Genomic DNA, 16,836 nt, shown 5'->3' with positions numbered 1-16,836 from the left:
CAATTCCGCCAGTTTCTATCAATCATCTTTGGTAACAATTTTCCTAAATATATTAGTGATGGTAGTAGGCGGGAGCGGCGTAGACGGGCGCAGCCTTGATGAGGGCGGGCGCGTGCGTGGGGGCGGTGTTGTGCACCACCGCGTTGAAGCCGTTGTGGTCGTCAGCGGTGTACTCCACGGTGCGGATGGAGCCGTCAGCCTCGTGGAAAGAGTAAGAGCCCTTCACGACATCTCCGTCGCGGGTCTCCTGCTGGGACTTGTTGTCGCCGGTGTGTCCGTCAGCCACGGAGTAAGTGTACTCGTATTTGGGGTGAGCCTGGAAATCAATGTTTGGTAAATATAATGCCACTTAAACAGAACACGTAAATTATTGAATTTTATTTTCGCTACAACTTACGATTTCTTCCTCATGATGGGCTACTACTTTAGCGATAGGGGCAGAATAATGGACGGCAGCAGGAGCGGCGTGGTAGGCGATGGGGGCGGGGGCGGCGTGGTACGTGACGGGAGCAGGTGCGGCGTGGTAGGCGATATGAGCAGGAGCGGCGTGGTAGGCGACGGGGGCAGCTACCAGCTTGTGGGCCACGGCTTGGGGCTGGTCGTGGCGCACGATGCTCTGGGAGGAGACGGCGGCGGCCGAGGAGTAGTGCGGCTCAACCAGGAGACCGGCCTGGGCTACAGCAGCGAAGGCGCACAAAGCGACGATCTGAAATCGAATTTATTATTTGAGTATACGTTTTATTTATTTATTTAATTAATTTGCATTTATTTATTTATTGGCTACTGCTGAACTCACTTTGGAAAACATGTTTGGTTCTTCAACGTCTACAGTCTGAATGATGTCTGTGTCGTATTGAAATCTGATTTTATACTTACTCGCTATCTACTGTGCAAGCATTCTTAATCAGGTTGTAATGTGACCTTGCCTCCGGCCAGAGGCGCGAGCTTACGTATAAGTCCATTCAAAGGTATGACATAACATCCTCATAACATGTTACAATAAAAAATAGCTAAATATTATAGGACATTTATGTTAATATTTGGTATTGCAAAAGATGATTTCAAGTACTTATTTGTTTTTATACTGTATCACTACCAAAACCAGGCTTTAAATATCGTTTCTACTCCCGTACATTTATTTGTCATTTAAAGAGTCGTACACACACCTTTACCTTATAGTTGTCAAGACAAGTCTTTAGTCTATTCCCCAAAAAAGCATTTGTGCATATTTACACGCAGTAGCTTTTTTGCACTTTTTCGATACTTCGTGTAATGAAAACCTAAAAAATATTGAATGAAATATATTGTTGTCAACCTTATTTTAAATAACATCTCTGACAAATGAGTGAACCATAGAGATGTTTTTTTTATTTCATTCATTCTTTTTCCGCCCGTACCCTCCATTTTACTCCACTACCACTACCACTCGTGGCGTTACTCACGCCACTCGCCTTTTTTGACCTCTCTTAAACAACGGTTGCATAGAATACTATTTCACAAATTTTCAGTTAGTTTCGGCTGTGTGTCCTCTTGTCTGTAATCAAATTTTGCCAGTTTTGGACACAGTTTTGGTATTGCAAAAGAGGATTTTAAATACTTATTTGTTTTTCTATTGTCACTACCAAAACCAGGCCTTAAATATCGTTTTCACAAGTTTTCAGTTAGTTGTGTGTCCTCTTGTCTGTAATCAAATCTTGCTAGTTTTTGACACAGTTTTCTTTTATAGAACTTGAAATTTATCAACTCAGCCTCATGAAATTTGGGCTTGTAGCAATTATCTTAAATCATGGTGACTGTACAAAGCATAGCTATAAAATAATGTGGAAAAAAAATGTTCTTGACAAAACCACTTTTGCATAATTTCATTACTTTAACTTTTATGCATCATACGAATAGACAATAAGCGACTATTATTAAAATGTGTGTCCAATGAAAGCTACATACTTACTTATAAATTTGAAGCTACATGGCACGCATGGCACATTTGACCCGAATCAAGGTTACGTTACGCTATGTTCTGCTTGATACATTTTACAACAAGTATAAAACCAGAATTCAGCTCTAGACAACTATCATTTACTTATCAGCCGTAATAGTAGAACAATCAATTATGTTCTCCAAAGTAAGTTTAATCATAAAAACTAAAATTAATAATAAATAAAAACCTTAATTAAATATGAAGTGATTAACAATGACTGTTACTGTTCTAGATTGTCGCTTTGTGCGCCTTCGCGGCTATAGCCCAGGCCGGTCTCCTGGTTGAGCCGCACTACTCTTCGGCCGCGGCCGTCTCCTCGCAGAGCATCGTGCGCCATGACCAGCCTCAGGCCGTGGCCCAAAAGCTGGTAGCTGCCCCCGTCGCCTACCACGCCGCTCCTGCTCACGTCGCCTACCACGCCGCTCCCGCTCCCGTGACCTACCACGCTGCCCCCGCCCCAATCGCCTACCATGCTGCTCCTGCCGCTGTTCACTAAATTTGTTGCCCACCACGAGGAAGAAATTGTAAGTTGCCATAAACAGGTAATATTGTTCCTTGCTTTACTACATTAAAAACCTACAAAACGTATATTTGACAGAACATTAACTTTCCAGGCTCACCCCAAATACGAGTACACTTACTCCGTGACTGACGGACACACCGGCGACAACAAGTCCCAGCAGGAGACCCGCGACGGAGATGTCGTGAAGGGCTCTTACTCTTTCCACGAGGCTGACGGCTCCATCCGCACCGTGGAGTACACCGCTGACGACCACAACGGCTTCAACGCGGTGGTGCACAACACCGCCCCCACGAACGCGCCCGCCGTTCTCAAGGCCGCTCCCGTCCTAGTCAAGGCTGCACCCGTCTATGCCGCTCCCGCCTACTACCACCACTAAGTTACATATTGAAATTTATACCAAAGAGATAAACTGGCAGCAGTTAGTTGTTGAATATTTATTTATTTCATACAATGTATTAAAAGCCACAAAAAGCTATTAAGTTGATTTTATTTTTTTCCTAATAATAAGCTAAAATCCTGTTTTTTTTAATCCATTAAAGGCATGATTCATGTAGCATAGTCTTCTCAAATTATAAATATTATAATAAAATAATAAGAATAATGTAGTTTAAAACATTTATATTATACGTAGTTAAAAGTATGGAGTTTTTTTTTATCAATTAAAGGCATGATTCATGTAGCATAGTCTTCTCAAATTATAAATATTATAATAAAATAATAATAATAATGTAGTTTAAAACATTTATATTATACGTAGTTAAAAGTATGGAGTTTTAAAAACTGTAGGTAGGTATTTAATAACTCAACTACGTTGCGGTCTATGTCGTCTATTCTTACCTTATGATTTGTGTCAACTATATAACTTGTAAATGTATTGGGTAACAATATACAATCCCATCAGTTGATTGCAGTATTTGTCACATAACTTACACAAGTGGCCTACTACTTTGCTAACAAGATATGTAGATATCTATCGATATGTTGATCGGGATTTAGATACGTCTTAGAACACGTTTTACATTTCTAAGTGTTTTGAAATAAGTAAGTCATTCATTCAGTCCTAGACAAGCAGGGATTGAAACGTTCAGTTAGATCTTGGTTGTTGCTCCACCGTTAGGGTGTTATTACACACTTACAGTTTACATGTAAGTTGCGAGCGAGGCTATTGCTGAACCCGATAATCACCAGTGTGCGTTATATTCTTCGCCGCGCTCAATCTGCAAATTTGACCAGTCACAAAAAGCAAAGATTTAGGGCCCGATTCGGATTTTGAAATATACATCTATTAGATATCTTTTAGACATCACCAAGATACGATAATGATATGTTTAAGATCTAACCTGTCAAATTTGACATTTGCGCGATTCTGGAGATACTCTTGAACGATTTCCACAGGATACGACTTAGAGATCCAATTCACATCTAATAGATCTAACTCTATCTAACGTAAAAGTGACATTGGTTGCCCGAATTGCGCTGCAAAAGAGAATTAATTGATATCTAAATTATAACGTATCTAGAATGGATCTAGTACGTGTCGTCTCTTGTAAATATCTTGAAGTTCGAATACGGCAGTTAAACTAGAATATTTTCTGGATTTCATAACTGTGAAAATGTTCACGACGTGGAAAATGAAAGAAGATATGATTGCCTTAGGTGGACCCATCATTAAAAAAATCTCCTTAATGTACCCATGTAAATATAAACTTCTCTTACATGATACATATTATGGATAGGTACACCGTTGTTTTTTTCAGTCGAAAAGCTAGTGGCAAATAAGACAATTTGTTATATATCGACCACAGCTATATGCCGCTACGTTTATTTTATTTTCATATTTTTATTTATTTTAAGAGTTAGGAGCATTTTTTTTATGAAATCTGTTTACCGCTCCTAATTTATACAATAATAACAAAATCGAAAAAATTCAAACCTAATCAGAATTTGTTATGGATATTATGATCTGTCAGTATCAAAAGTAAAGCTTCTGGTTGAACTTTGACACTGACAGATCATATCTATCACAAATTCAAATCAAATTTATAGCGTTATCAATCAGAATACGCCTTTAAATAACCTAACTTATCGGCTGTCCTATATATTGATATAGGAATTGAATTTTGCATTTTTAGGTATTGACCTAGTAAGGGACAAATTTCTGGAAATTCGTTTTTTAATTTTCTTATTTGGACCCGCCTAGTAGATTATACCTGCTCCAATATCGGCATCAATACCAAAGATTTCGGCACATACGTAGGTACTAGGTTTTGGCGTGGACGTCGTTCAGCCTTACTAGGTTTTAACTGGGAATTTAATGATTAAATAGTGGGAATTTTTTTAGGGTGAACCCCAAATGAAATGGGAAAAGGCACGGATAAAGGAGAAAGTATGTTTTTTTTCTTCAGTTGTTACCAGTGGTATTTAAAAAGTGTTTAAAAAACTCATAAAATATGCATATATATATAATGTTGATACCATGTTTTGTAATCTACCCATTCACGTAGGTATTTTTTTTATTTAAAAGAAAACAAATCAAGGCTTACTCATTTTATGTTTTTACGCTTTCCTGTAAAATTTTGACCTCAAGTACTTAGTGGGTTTTGATATAGGACAGCCGTTATCATCATCATAATCGCAAATTAAACCTGCAATTTGATGTACCTATTTAAAGTATGGGTGAAATTTACTCATTTTTTGCCATTTTCAACTGCCGGCTACCATATCCCTTACTAGGAATTCGATAGGAAACATGATACTCGTAGCTACATAAAGCTAGTAGGTAGGTATCAAGCTGTCCTTAAGTTTCAACAGCAACTTTGAATTTTGCTGAATATGGTTGGAAAAGGAAATAAAATGACATGCATATTTAATTTTTGACACTTTTCATGTATTGCATAAAATAAATAAGTATTCAACAAACACTCCTGCTTCAACTCTGTCTTCTTTGGTATCAATTTTACTGTGTAGCTTAATGGTGGTAGTAAGTGGGAGCGGCGTAGACGGGCGCAGTTTTGACGAGGACGGGAGCGGCCTTGAGGACGGCGGGCGCGTGCGTGGGGGCGGTGTTGTGCACCACCGCGTTGAAGCCGTTGTGGTCGTCAGCGGTGTACTCCACGGTGCGGATGGAGCCGTCAGCCTCGTGGAAAGAGTAAGAGCCCTTCACGACATCTCCGTCGCGTGTCTCCTGCTGGGACTTGTTGTCGCCAGTGTGTCCATCAGCCACCGAGTAAGTGTATTCGTATTTAGGGTGAGCCTGCAAAGTCAATCTTAGGTAAAATATATGTTGTATAGGTTTCTAATGTTGAAAAAATGGAGGAACGGAAACGAAGGAGGATTTTATTTTAGGTCAACTTACAATTTCTTCCTCGTGGTGGGCAACATATTTAGCGACGGGGGCGGCGTAGTGAACAGCGGCAGGAGCAGCATGGTAGGCGATGGGGGCGGGAGCAGCGTGGTAGGTCACGGGAGCGGGAGCGGCATGGTAGGCGACGTGAGCGGGGGCGGAGTGGTAGGCGACGGGGGCAGCTACCAGCTTGTGTGCCACGGCCTGGGGCTGGTCGTGACGTACGATGCTCTGCGAGGAGACGGCGGCGGCCGAGGAGTAGTGCGGCTCAACCAAGAGACCGGCCTGGGCTACAGCCGCGAAGGCGCACAAAGCGACGATCTGAAATCGAAGTTATTATTTGAGTATACGTTTTATTTATTTATTTAATTAATTTGCATTTATTTATTTATTGGCTACTGCTGAACTCACTTTGGAAAACATGTTTGGTTCTTCGACGTCTAAAGTCTGAATGATGTCTGTGTCGTATTGAAATCTGATTTTATACTTGCTCGTTATCTACTGTGCAAGCATTCTTAATCAGGTTGTAATGTGACCTTGCCTCTGGCCAGAGGCGCGAGCTTACGTATAAGTTCATTCAAAGGTATGACATAACCTCCTCCTAACATGTTACAATAAAAAATAACTAAATATTATAGGACATTTATGTTAATATTTGGTATTGCAAAAGATAATTTCAAGTACGTATTTGTTTTTATACTGTATCACTACCAAAACCAGGCTTTAAATATCGTTTCTACTCCCGTACATTTATTTGTCATTTAAAGAGTCGTGCACACACCTTTACCTTATAGTTATCAAGACAAGTCACGCAGTAGCACGCAGTAGCTTTTTTGCACTTTTTAGATACTTCGTGTAATGAAAACCTAAAAAATATTGAATGAAATATATTGTTGTCAACCTTATTTTAAATAATATCTCTGACAAATGAGTGAAACATAGATATGTTTTTTTTAATTTCATTCATTCTTTTTCCGCCCGTACCCTCCATTTTACTCCACTACCACTACCACTCGTGGCGTTAACAATTTTCGGCTTCGCCTCAAATTGTTACTCACGCCACTCGCCTTTTTTGAACTCTCTTAAACAACGTTTGCAACAAATACTATTTCACAAGTTTTCAGTTAGTTTCGGCTGTGTGTCCTCTTGTCTGTAATCAAATTTTACCAGTTTTTGACACAGTTTTGGTATTGCAAAAGAGGATTTCATATACTTATTTGTTTTTTTATTGTATCACTACCAAAACCAGGCCTTAAATATCGTTTTCACAAGTTTTTAGTTAGTTTCGGCTGTGTGTCCTCTTGTCTGTAATCAAATCTTGCTAGTTTTTGACACAGTTTTCTTTTATAGAACTTGAAATTTATCAACTCAGCCTCATGAAATTTGGGCTTGTAGCAATTATCTTAAATCATGGTGACTGTACAAAGCATAGCTATAAAATAATGTGGAAAAAAAATGTTCTTGACAATAACACTTTTGCATAATTTCATTACTTTAACTTTTATGCATCATACGAATAGACAATAAGCGACTATTATTAAAATGTGTGTCCAATGAAAGCTACTTACTTACTTATAAATTTGAACCTACACGCATGGCACATTTGACCCGAAGCAAGGTTACGTTACGCTATGTTCTGCTTGATACATTTTACAACAAGTATAAAACCAGAATTCAGCTCTAGACAACTATCATTTACTTATCAGCCGTAATAGTAGAACAATCAATTATGTTCTCCAAAGTAAGTTTAATCATACAAACTAAAATTAATAATAAATAAAAACCTTAATTAAATATGAAGTGATTAACAATGACTATTACTGTTCTAGATTGTCGCTATGTGCGCCTTCGCGGCTGTAGCCCAGGCTGGTCTCCTGGTTGAACCGCACTACTCCTCGGCCGCGGCCGTCTCCTCGCAGAGCATCGTGCGCCACGACCAGCCCCAGGCCGTGGCCCAAAAGCTGGTAGCTGCCCCCGTCGCCTACCACGCCGCTCCTGCTCACGTCGCCTACCACGCCGCTCCTGCTCACGTCGCCTACCACGCCGCTCCCGCTCCCGTGACCTACCACGCTGCCCCCACCCCAATCGCCTACCATGCTGCTCCTGCCGCTGTTCACTACGCCGCCCCCGTCGCTAAATTTGTTGCCCACTACGAGGAAGAAATTGTAAGTTGCCATAAACAGTAATAATGTTCCTTGCTTTACTACATTAAAAACCTACAAAAAATATATTTGACAGAACATTAACTTTCCAGGCTCATCCCAAATACGAGTACACTTACTCCGTGGCTGACGGACACACCGGCGACAACAAGTCCCAGCAGGAGACCCGCGACGGAGATGTCGTGAAGGGCTCTTACTCTTTCCACGAGGCTGACGGCTCCATCCGCACCGTGGAGTACACCGCTGACGACCACAACGGCTTCAACGCGGTGGTGCACAACACCGCCCCCACGAACGCGCCCGCCGTTCTCAAGGCCGCTCCCGTCCTAGTTAAGGCTGCACCCGTCTATGCCGCTCCCGCCTACTACCACAACTAAGTTACATATTGAAATTTATACCAAAGAGATAAACTGGCAGCAGTTAGTTGTTGAATATTTATTTATTTCATACAATGTAAATATTAAAAGCCACAAAAAGTTATTAAGTTGATTTTATTTTTTCCCTAATAATAAGGTAAAATCCTGTGTTTTTTTAATCCATTAAAGGCATGATTCATGTAGCATAGTCTTCTCAAATTATAAATATTATAATAAAATAATAAGAATAATGTAGTCTAAAACATTTATATTATACTTAGTTAAAAGTATGGAGTTTTAAAACTGTAGGTAGCTAGGTATTTAATAACTCAACTACGTTGCGGTCTATGGGCCCGATTCGGATTTTGTAATAGACATCTATTAGACATCGCCAAGATACGATAACGATATGTTTAAGATCTAACCTGTCAAATTTGACATTTCCGCGATTCTGAAGATACTCTTGAACGATTTCCACAAGATATTACTTAGAGATCTAATTCACATATAATAAGTACATATTTAACACGATCTATCGTAAAAGTGACATTGGTTGCCCGAATTGCGCTGCAAAAGAGAACTAGTTGAAATCTAAACTATAACGTATCTAGAATGGATCTAGTACGTGTCGTCTCTTGTGAATATCTTGAAGTTCGAATACGGCAGTATGTCGTCTATTCTTACCTTATGATTTGTGTCAACTATATAACTTGTAAATGTATTGGGTAACAATATACAATCCCATCAGTTGATTGCAGTATTTGTCACATAACTTACACAAGTGGCCTACTACTTTGCTAACAAACAAGATAGATATCTATCAATATATTGATCGGGATTTAGATACGTCTTAGAACACGTTTTACATTTCTAAGTGTTTTGAAATAAGTAGGTAAGTCATTCATTCAGTCTTAAACTGAGCAGGGATTGAAACGTTCAGTTAGATCGTGGTTTTTGCTCCACCGTTAGGGTGTTATCTATCATACACTTACAGTTTACATGTAAGTTGCGAGCGGTGCTATTTCTGAACCTGATAATCACCAGTGTGCGTTATCTTCTTCACCGCGCTCAATATACGTATTTGACCAGTCACAAAAAGCAAAGATTGAAACTAGAATATTTTTTGGATTTCTTAACTGTGAAAATGTTCACAACGTGGAAACTGAAAGAAGATATGATTGCCTTAGGTGGATCTATCATTAAGGAAACCTCCTTAATGTACCCATGTAAATATAAAGTTCATTCACATGATACATATTACGGATACAACGTTGTTTTTAACACGCTTTTATTTGGTCGACCTGTATGTAACTAACTAGGTAATGGAATCTTGCAAGTTAAATTTGATCCACTTCCCGGTTTCCGATTGAGCTGAAATTTTGCATACACATGTAAGTCGGGTGACAATGTAATATTATGGTACCATCGAGCAGATCTGATGATGGAGACAGGAGGTGGCCATAGGAACTCTGTGATGAAATAACGCAACCTAATTGTGTTAGGGGTTTTTAGAATTGTCTCGATGAGTATTAGTCGTCTATCGTAAGAAAAGTACAGTCAGCGATAAAAGCTTGTACCAAAAATTAAATTTTTGTCAAAAACTTATTTTCAGTCGAAAAGCTAGTGGCAAATAAGACAATTTGTTATATTCAACTACAGCTATGTCCCTACGTTTATTTTATTTTCCAATTTATTTATTATTTTATGAGTCAAGAGCATTTAAACTTTGTTATGAAATCTGTTTACCGCTCCAAATTTTTAGAATAATCACAAAATCGATAAAAATCAAACATATTAGCTATCAGATCTAAATTTGTTATGGATATGTCAGTATCAAAAGTAAAGCTTCCGGTTGAAGTACCCCTTTGATACTGACAGATCATATCTATCACAAATTCAAATCAAATATAAATTTATAAAAACTGTTAATAGTAACAATCAGAATACGCCTTCAAATAACCTTACTTATCGGCTGTCCTATATTAATACCTAGTAAGGGACACATGTCTGAAAATTCGTTTTTTTTTTAATTTATTTGGACCCGCCTAGGAGATATATATCCCCACCCGATTACATCTGCTCCAATATCGGCATAAATACCAAAGATTTCGACACTTCCAAACCCACGGTGACGGTTTACAATTGTAAAATTCAGCAAGTCACAAATCCCATATCAAAACCTAATAAGGATATCAGACATAGGTACTAAGTTTTGGCGTGGACGTCGTTCAGCTTTACTAGGATTTAACTGGGATTTTAATGATTAAAGTGGGATGTTTTTTTTTCAGGGTGAACCCCAAATGAAACGGAAAAGGCACGGCCAAAGAAGAAAGTAGGTTTTTTTCAGTTGTTATTTTAAAAAGTGTTTAAAAAAACTCATAAAACATGAATATAATAAAATATGGATGTTAATACATAGGTACCATGTTTTGTAATCTAGCCATTCACGTAGGTAATTTTTTTAATTTAAAATAAAAAAAATCAAGGCTTACTTATTTTATGTTTTTTACGCTTTCCTGTAAAATTTGATCTCAAGTAAGGTAAACGTACTAGTGCTCAACATGTTAATGCCCAATAGATGACACCCTGCTGTCACCTCTATTGACAATGACTTAAGTTTCAAGATGAAATATACTGGGACCGCGTCGAGCACCAGTACGTTTACCTTAATAAGTGGGTTTTGATATAGGCGTTATATAACATCATAATCGCAAATTAAATGACCTGCAATTTGATGTACCTATTTAAAGTATGGGTGAAATTTACTCATTTTTTTGCCATTTTCAACTGCCAGCTTCTATATGCCTTACCAGGAATTCGATAGGAAACATGATACTCGTAGCTAAATAAATCTAGTAGGTATTAAGCTGTCCTTAAGTTTCAACAGCATCTCTGAATTTTGCAGAATATGGTTGGAAAAGGAAATACAATGATATGCATATTTAATTTTTGACACTTTTCATGTATTGCATAAAATAAATAAGTATTCAACAAACACTCTTGCTTCAACTCTATCTTCTTTGGTATCAATTTAACTGTGTAGCTTAGTGGTGGTAGTAAGTGGGAGCGGCGTAGACGGGCGCAGTTTTGACTAGGACGGGAGCGGCCTTGATTAGGGCGGGCGCGTGCGTGGGCGCGGTGTTGTGCACCACCGCATTGAAGCCGTTGTGGTCGTCAGCGGTGTACTCCACGGTGCGGATGGAGCCGTCAGCCTCGTGGAAAGAGTAAGAGCCCTTCACGACATCTCCGTCGCGGGTCTCCTGCTGGGACTTGTTGTCGCCGGTGTGTCCGTCAGCCACGGAGTAAGTGTACTCGTATTTAGGGTGAGCCTGCAAAGTCAATCTTAGGTAAAATATATTTTGTATAGGTTTCTAATGTTGAAAAAACGAAGGAACATTATTAGGTTGTTCGATTTTATTTTAGGTCAACTTACAATTTCTTCCTCGTGGTGGGCAACATATTTAGCAACGGGGGCGGCGTAGTGAACAGCGGCAGGAGCAGCATGGTAGGCGATGGGGGCCGGAGCAGCGTGGTAGGTCACGGGAGCGGGAGCGGCGTGGTAGGCGACGTGAGCGGGGCCGGAGTGGTAGGCAACGGGGGCAGTCACCAGCTTGTGGGCCACGGCCTGGGGCTGGTCGTGTCGCACGATGCTCTGCGAGGAGACGGCGGCGGCCGAGGAGTAGTGCGGCTCAACCAGGAGACCAGCCTGGGCTACAGCCGCGAAGGCGCATAGGGCTACGATCTGTGTATAAAAGATAAGATCAGTAAGTTCACATTTTGGCATAGGTACATAACCTGCTCCAGATTAACTTGAGTACTTTATTCAACTTACTTTGGAGAACATATTGATTTTGATACGTTCAAATTGTAAATGATAAACTGCAAGCAGTGAATACTTGTTTTATACTTACAAACAGTTGTAGGTGTCTTGGTATTCTAGAGTTGAGTAAGTAGTATGACAAGTTTTTGGCACAGTCGACCTTGCTGCGGGCGACATCTCTCAACGTTGTTACTGCTCTAGATTCGAATCATGTTTCATGAAGAGCGGTTAGTGATTTAAGAGTTATAGTAAAAAACTTATCATATGACAATAATTATCAGGCTGTCTGGAAGAGATCGCTCTTTAGCGATAAGACCGCCTGTTGTTTACCTCTGTCTTTATGTATTATTTGTGTTTCCATGTACATTTATCCTGAGGTTGTGCAATAAAGAGGATTTGTATTGTATTGTATAATTTAGCAATATATGTACTCCACTCATTTTACGGACTGGAAGTATGACAAATTGGAAGCTTTCCGGTACAAATATGTTTGTACCTAATATGTTTTTTTTTCCTGTAGGACTTCCATAGGCATATATTTTCTAAGTAGGTGGTTTTAATACGAGTAGGCATCTAAACAAATTACTACTTATTACTCTTTGTTGCTAGCAAATTATGTGCCCTACATTTGTAGATTTACTAGTTTTATGAACCTATAAATTTTCTTTAATTTCGCTTTTTTATGATTTTAGGCCAAAATTTCATTCTGCTTGCAAATAAAAAAAAATTTTTTTTCTTAATTACATACTTCCAGGTAGAATGTTGTTGGTAGGATTCCTGCATACCATTATCCTTAAATATCTTTTAATTAGGAAACAATACAAATTATTTTTATTAGGTACCTACTTAAATATTTTGTATTTGTATTTTTAAGTAGTTACACTATTCAGTATTATTTCAGTTTATAAACTGTAAATATCATATTTACAAGGATGCTTAAAAAATCAGTCTTTTTTTTTGTAATAGTCAGCAAACGAGCAGACGAGCCGCCTGATGGGAAGCGGTCATAGTCGCCCATGTACATAAGCAACATCACAGGAGCCACTTAAGCGTTGCCGACCCTTGAGAACCCTAAATACCCGCTTCTTGAAGAATCCCATGCCGTAGCGCAAAGGAAATACCTCAGGAGGCAAGTAATTCCACATTCTGCACGTTCTGGGAAGAAACGAGCGAGATGCCCGCTTATTCTTGGTGTGCCATGTATCTAAGAAGTGAGGATGAACTTTGCTCCTTTGGCGGGAGGTGCGGTGATAAAAACGAGACGATGGCAGCAAATCAAAAAGTATTTTTCAATTATACTGTTGTTCACAATTTAAACTTTGCTCATGAATGATACAAGTACGGTTCCGCAAAACATTAAATTTAATGTTTTAATGTTTTTCATAACGCAATTTAACATTCCGTAACCTACCTACAGCTAATTAGTAGCACTTCTGAAACAAACATAATATTATTTATAGATAATAGAAAAACCGTCAATGTAACATAACAAGATGTAGGTAAATCACGATAACGATGCCCGACAGATTTTCCGAATATAACTTCATCATCTTTTCGCACATTTTGACAACAAAAATATATCACTTAGTTATCATTAAGTGATAGTACAAATAGTTTTTTTTTACTTGTACGACTGTCCATATATTTGCATTGACGCGAGCGAGACGCACGGGCGAATGATAACAAAATGATATCAATTTAACGTCTAAGTGTACGTTTGAACTGACCTCCATGATCATATACCTTGCATCTAAGCATACGATTTACTAGTAGGCGGGTCAGCACAGTTCATAATGTATGAGAGCTCTACATGAATTCTCACACTAGAGATTTTTTGAGATGTGATAACCTATGTTGCAAATACTATATTTAAAAAAAAATCTCCACAAAATATGTCACATGGTTTTAATAAATCCAAACTATTATTAAAATAGAAAAAATATATCAAAACATGAATCCGACACTCGAGATTTTTTAATATGCAGTTCTCAAACATATACTCATTATGTATTTATATTTTCTCCCAGCTTGACACCAAAACCAGCTCCCAATAATTTTCTTTATTAAAAATATTTTTTTATATAAAAATAACAACTATGTGTACATAACAATTACATGTTAATTAAGCTCTGTATATTTACTATATCCTACAAAAAAATCTCTCACGTAAATTAATCCATTTAATTACTATTAACCATTTTTGTTTTGAAAATGTTTTCGTTGCTTCGAGAAAATGGACAGTGGGTTTGTTTTTCACTTTCTCAAATCTCTTTCTCATGTTAGTGTAACAACAAAAAATCTCCCACGTATATGTAATATTGTATGGAATAAAACCATTATTAAATCATCCAAGCTATTTAAATTACCCTAAATGGCGGGTACTGATTCACTGTAGAGAACGTTTTATCGACTTCCATATCTCCGTCTCACTTCAATGTTCGCGGCAGACGATTATTCCGCTTCAACAGCCGAGAGTTCGCGATCCGGTCGACCGTTAATTCTCCCATGACTATCTTACCCAGTTTCATCGGTATGCGTTGCGCGCTTACTTAACACACCTCAGGCCAAGCTCCTATAAAACGCGCAATGCATGCATGCATTGCGGTATCTCCTATACGTCACATATGTCAGCTATGAGGCTATGACATGGCTATGACAGACTGTGGCAGTTAGTTCCAAAGAAGTATACAGACTTGTCTACCCACCATAAAGTTTAGCGTAAAGAGAATATATCACTCCTTAGTGAAAAACCATACGGTTTGTGCGAAGTTGAGCGTTATGTCAATGCTAATAAAGATGATGGTTTGACTTACGGAAATGAATAATATAATATCATTTTATTTTATATTTCCAATTCCCGTTTCATTTACACCCAATATTAAATCTTTTTCCGTAATAAAATGCGTATATAATTACTGTCATCATCTGTATTTATTTTATTTCTTTAACCCCCGTTATTCATAAACGCGCTACAAACCTCAATTAGCTAATAATAGTAATAATCGTTTGTCCTTATCTGTCACTTTAACTTATGTATTTGTAAGTAAGGGATAAACATAATTGAACTAAATCAGGCCCGTAAAGTTTATGAATAAAGTGGTTAATCTTTATTGCACAAAAGAAAAACCTTATAGTACAAGAGGCGGACTTAATGCCATAAGGCATTCTCTACCAGTTAACGATGGCTTGTCCTCCGGCCCATTTGATCGATGACCTCCTTTGATTATTTATTTTTAATGGACGCCAAAATCCAGACAGGAACTTCGATTTTGACATTTACCACAGTAATGCAGTCGATAGCAATGTCGCGCTTCAAAATTGCTGCAGTCGACTGCATTGCTGTAGAAAACGTGAAAAAGGTCATTCAAAGGGTAATAGGGTTATATACACCGCGGGATTTAATAACCCGAAAGATTTAAACCAACGATTTTAGAGCCTAATTAGAGTATATAAAGTTATATAACACATAGTCCAAAAACCCTTAATTTAAGAGATATTAATTATTTAAAACAAATCACAAGTAAAAAAATCTCAATTCTAACACACCCTTATGCGTGACGTAGCCACCAACTAATTTTACACGCAGACGCACTAACTACATGGTTATTAGCCAGTTTCACTTAATTAAGTTTGATATCCTACAAAAGGTTTCACTACCGAAATTTTGTTCTGTTCTCAATCACGAGAGTACAAACTATTTACCTTTACGATAACTGGCCAGTTTGACGAAAATGACGAAATTGATGTCAATAAAATGACATATTTCATATGTCACACAAGATATGCGCAAGATAACATCTTTAAATTTGATTGACTGTAATAAATAAAATTCATTTAGCGGATATTCACTTTGTGTACGGATTTGGAAACCCGAAGAACTATGTGCTTCCGGCACGACGGACCCACTTCAGCCTAGAAGTTCGTAAATTGGCTAGACGAACAATACCCTGAGAGGTGGATTGGCCGTGGAAGCAACGTCCTAACCTGGCCCGCCCGGTCACCCGACTTAACGCCATTGGTTTTTTTCTATGGGGAACTCTGAAAGATAAGGAAGGAATACTCAACACCAGTGAACTCTGGAGAAGAATTATTAATAAAAATTCGAACGGCTTCCGAAGAAATAAAGAACACTTTTGTAAACCTAAATAATGAAATCCGTTTAAAATTAAATCTTTGTGCTGAAAATGGTGGTACACACTTCGAAAACCTAATTCATTAAATTAATAAAAAAGCGTAATTGTTTAACATAGTTGTTTATTTTACTTTACTCAGTATAAATCAACACATCGAGAATTTAAAATACGTACTGATAAGCATGATCGATATTTTAACAAAAGGTCATTCAAGTAATCATCCCTTTCCAGCTGTAGTATGAGTTAAAACAATAAGAGGCATGATTTCTTTCGGATATAATCATGGTTAATGGCTTTGGTTACCTCACTCAAAGGAAAAGATTTTATCGCAAAGTTTCAACAATAATAACTGCACTATACCTACTGTTGTAGTAATTAATAAAGTTTTGATACAATTTGTGGTATTTTGAGGTGCCAATCAATTGAAATAATTTCAACGTAAACATGATCCTAGACATAACTTGACACTTCTTGTCATGGAACACATGTCACTGCATTCGCCGTGCATCGTATGATATCGG

At 38.2% G+C, this 16,836-nt stretch overlaps 2 protein-coding genes and 1 pseudogene across 2 annotated transcripts; 2 read left to right on the top strand and 1 right to left on the bottom strand.

Moving 5' to 3' along the window:
• LOC134650457 (uncharacterized) lies at window positions 1-12,244 on the bottom strand. The gene is made up of 9 exons (XM_063505413.1): window positions 12,195-12,244; window positions 11,832-12,104; window positions 5,857-6,111; window positions 5,471-5,754; window positions 2,640-2,743; window positions 2,203-2,470; window positions 797-860; window positions 398-706; window positions 1-316 (listed from the first exon to the last, which is right to left on the bottom strand). The coding sequence occupies exons 1-9, from the start codon at window positions 12,204-12,206 to the stop codon at window positions 53-55; spliced, it is 1,833 nt and encodes a 610-aa protein (XP_063361483.1). The 5' UTR covers window positions 12,207-12,244; the 3' UTR covers window positions 1-52.
• Window positions 2,111-2,967, top strand: LOC134650288 (cuticle protein 7-like; annotated as a pseudogene).
• On the top strand, window positions 7,639-8,453 carry LOC134650282 (cuticle protein 8-like). Its single transcript, XM_063505241.1, has 2 exons — window positions 7,639-8,009; window positions 8,099-8,453. The coding sequence occupies exons 1-2, from the start codon at window positions 7,683-7,685 to the stop codon at window positions 8,381-8,383; spliced, it is 612 nt and encodes a 203-aa protein (XP_063361311.1). The 5' UTR covers window positions 7,639-7,682; the 3' UTR covers window positions 8,384-8,453.
• Window positions 12,245-16,836: the final 4,592 nt, after the last annotated feature.

Source organism: Cydia amplana, chromosome 8 (genome assembly GCF_948474715.1).
Source record: "Cydia amplana chromosome 8, ilCydAmpl1.1, whole genome shotgun sequence".
In the NCBI taxonomy this organism is placed as follows: domain Eukaryota; kingdom Metazoa; phylum Arthropoda; class Insecta; order Lepidoptera; family Tortricidae; genus Cydia; species Cydia amplana.
This window is presented reverse-complemented; position numbering and strand designations above follow the sequence as displayed.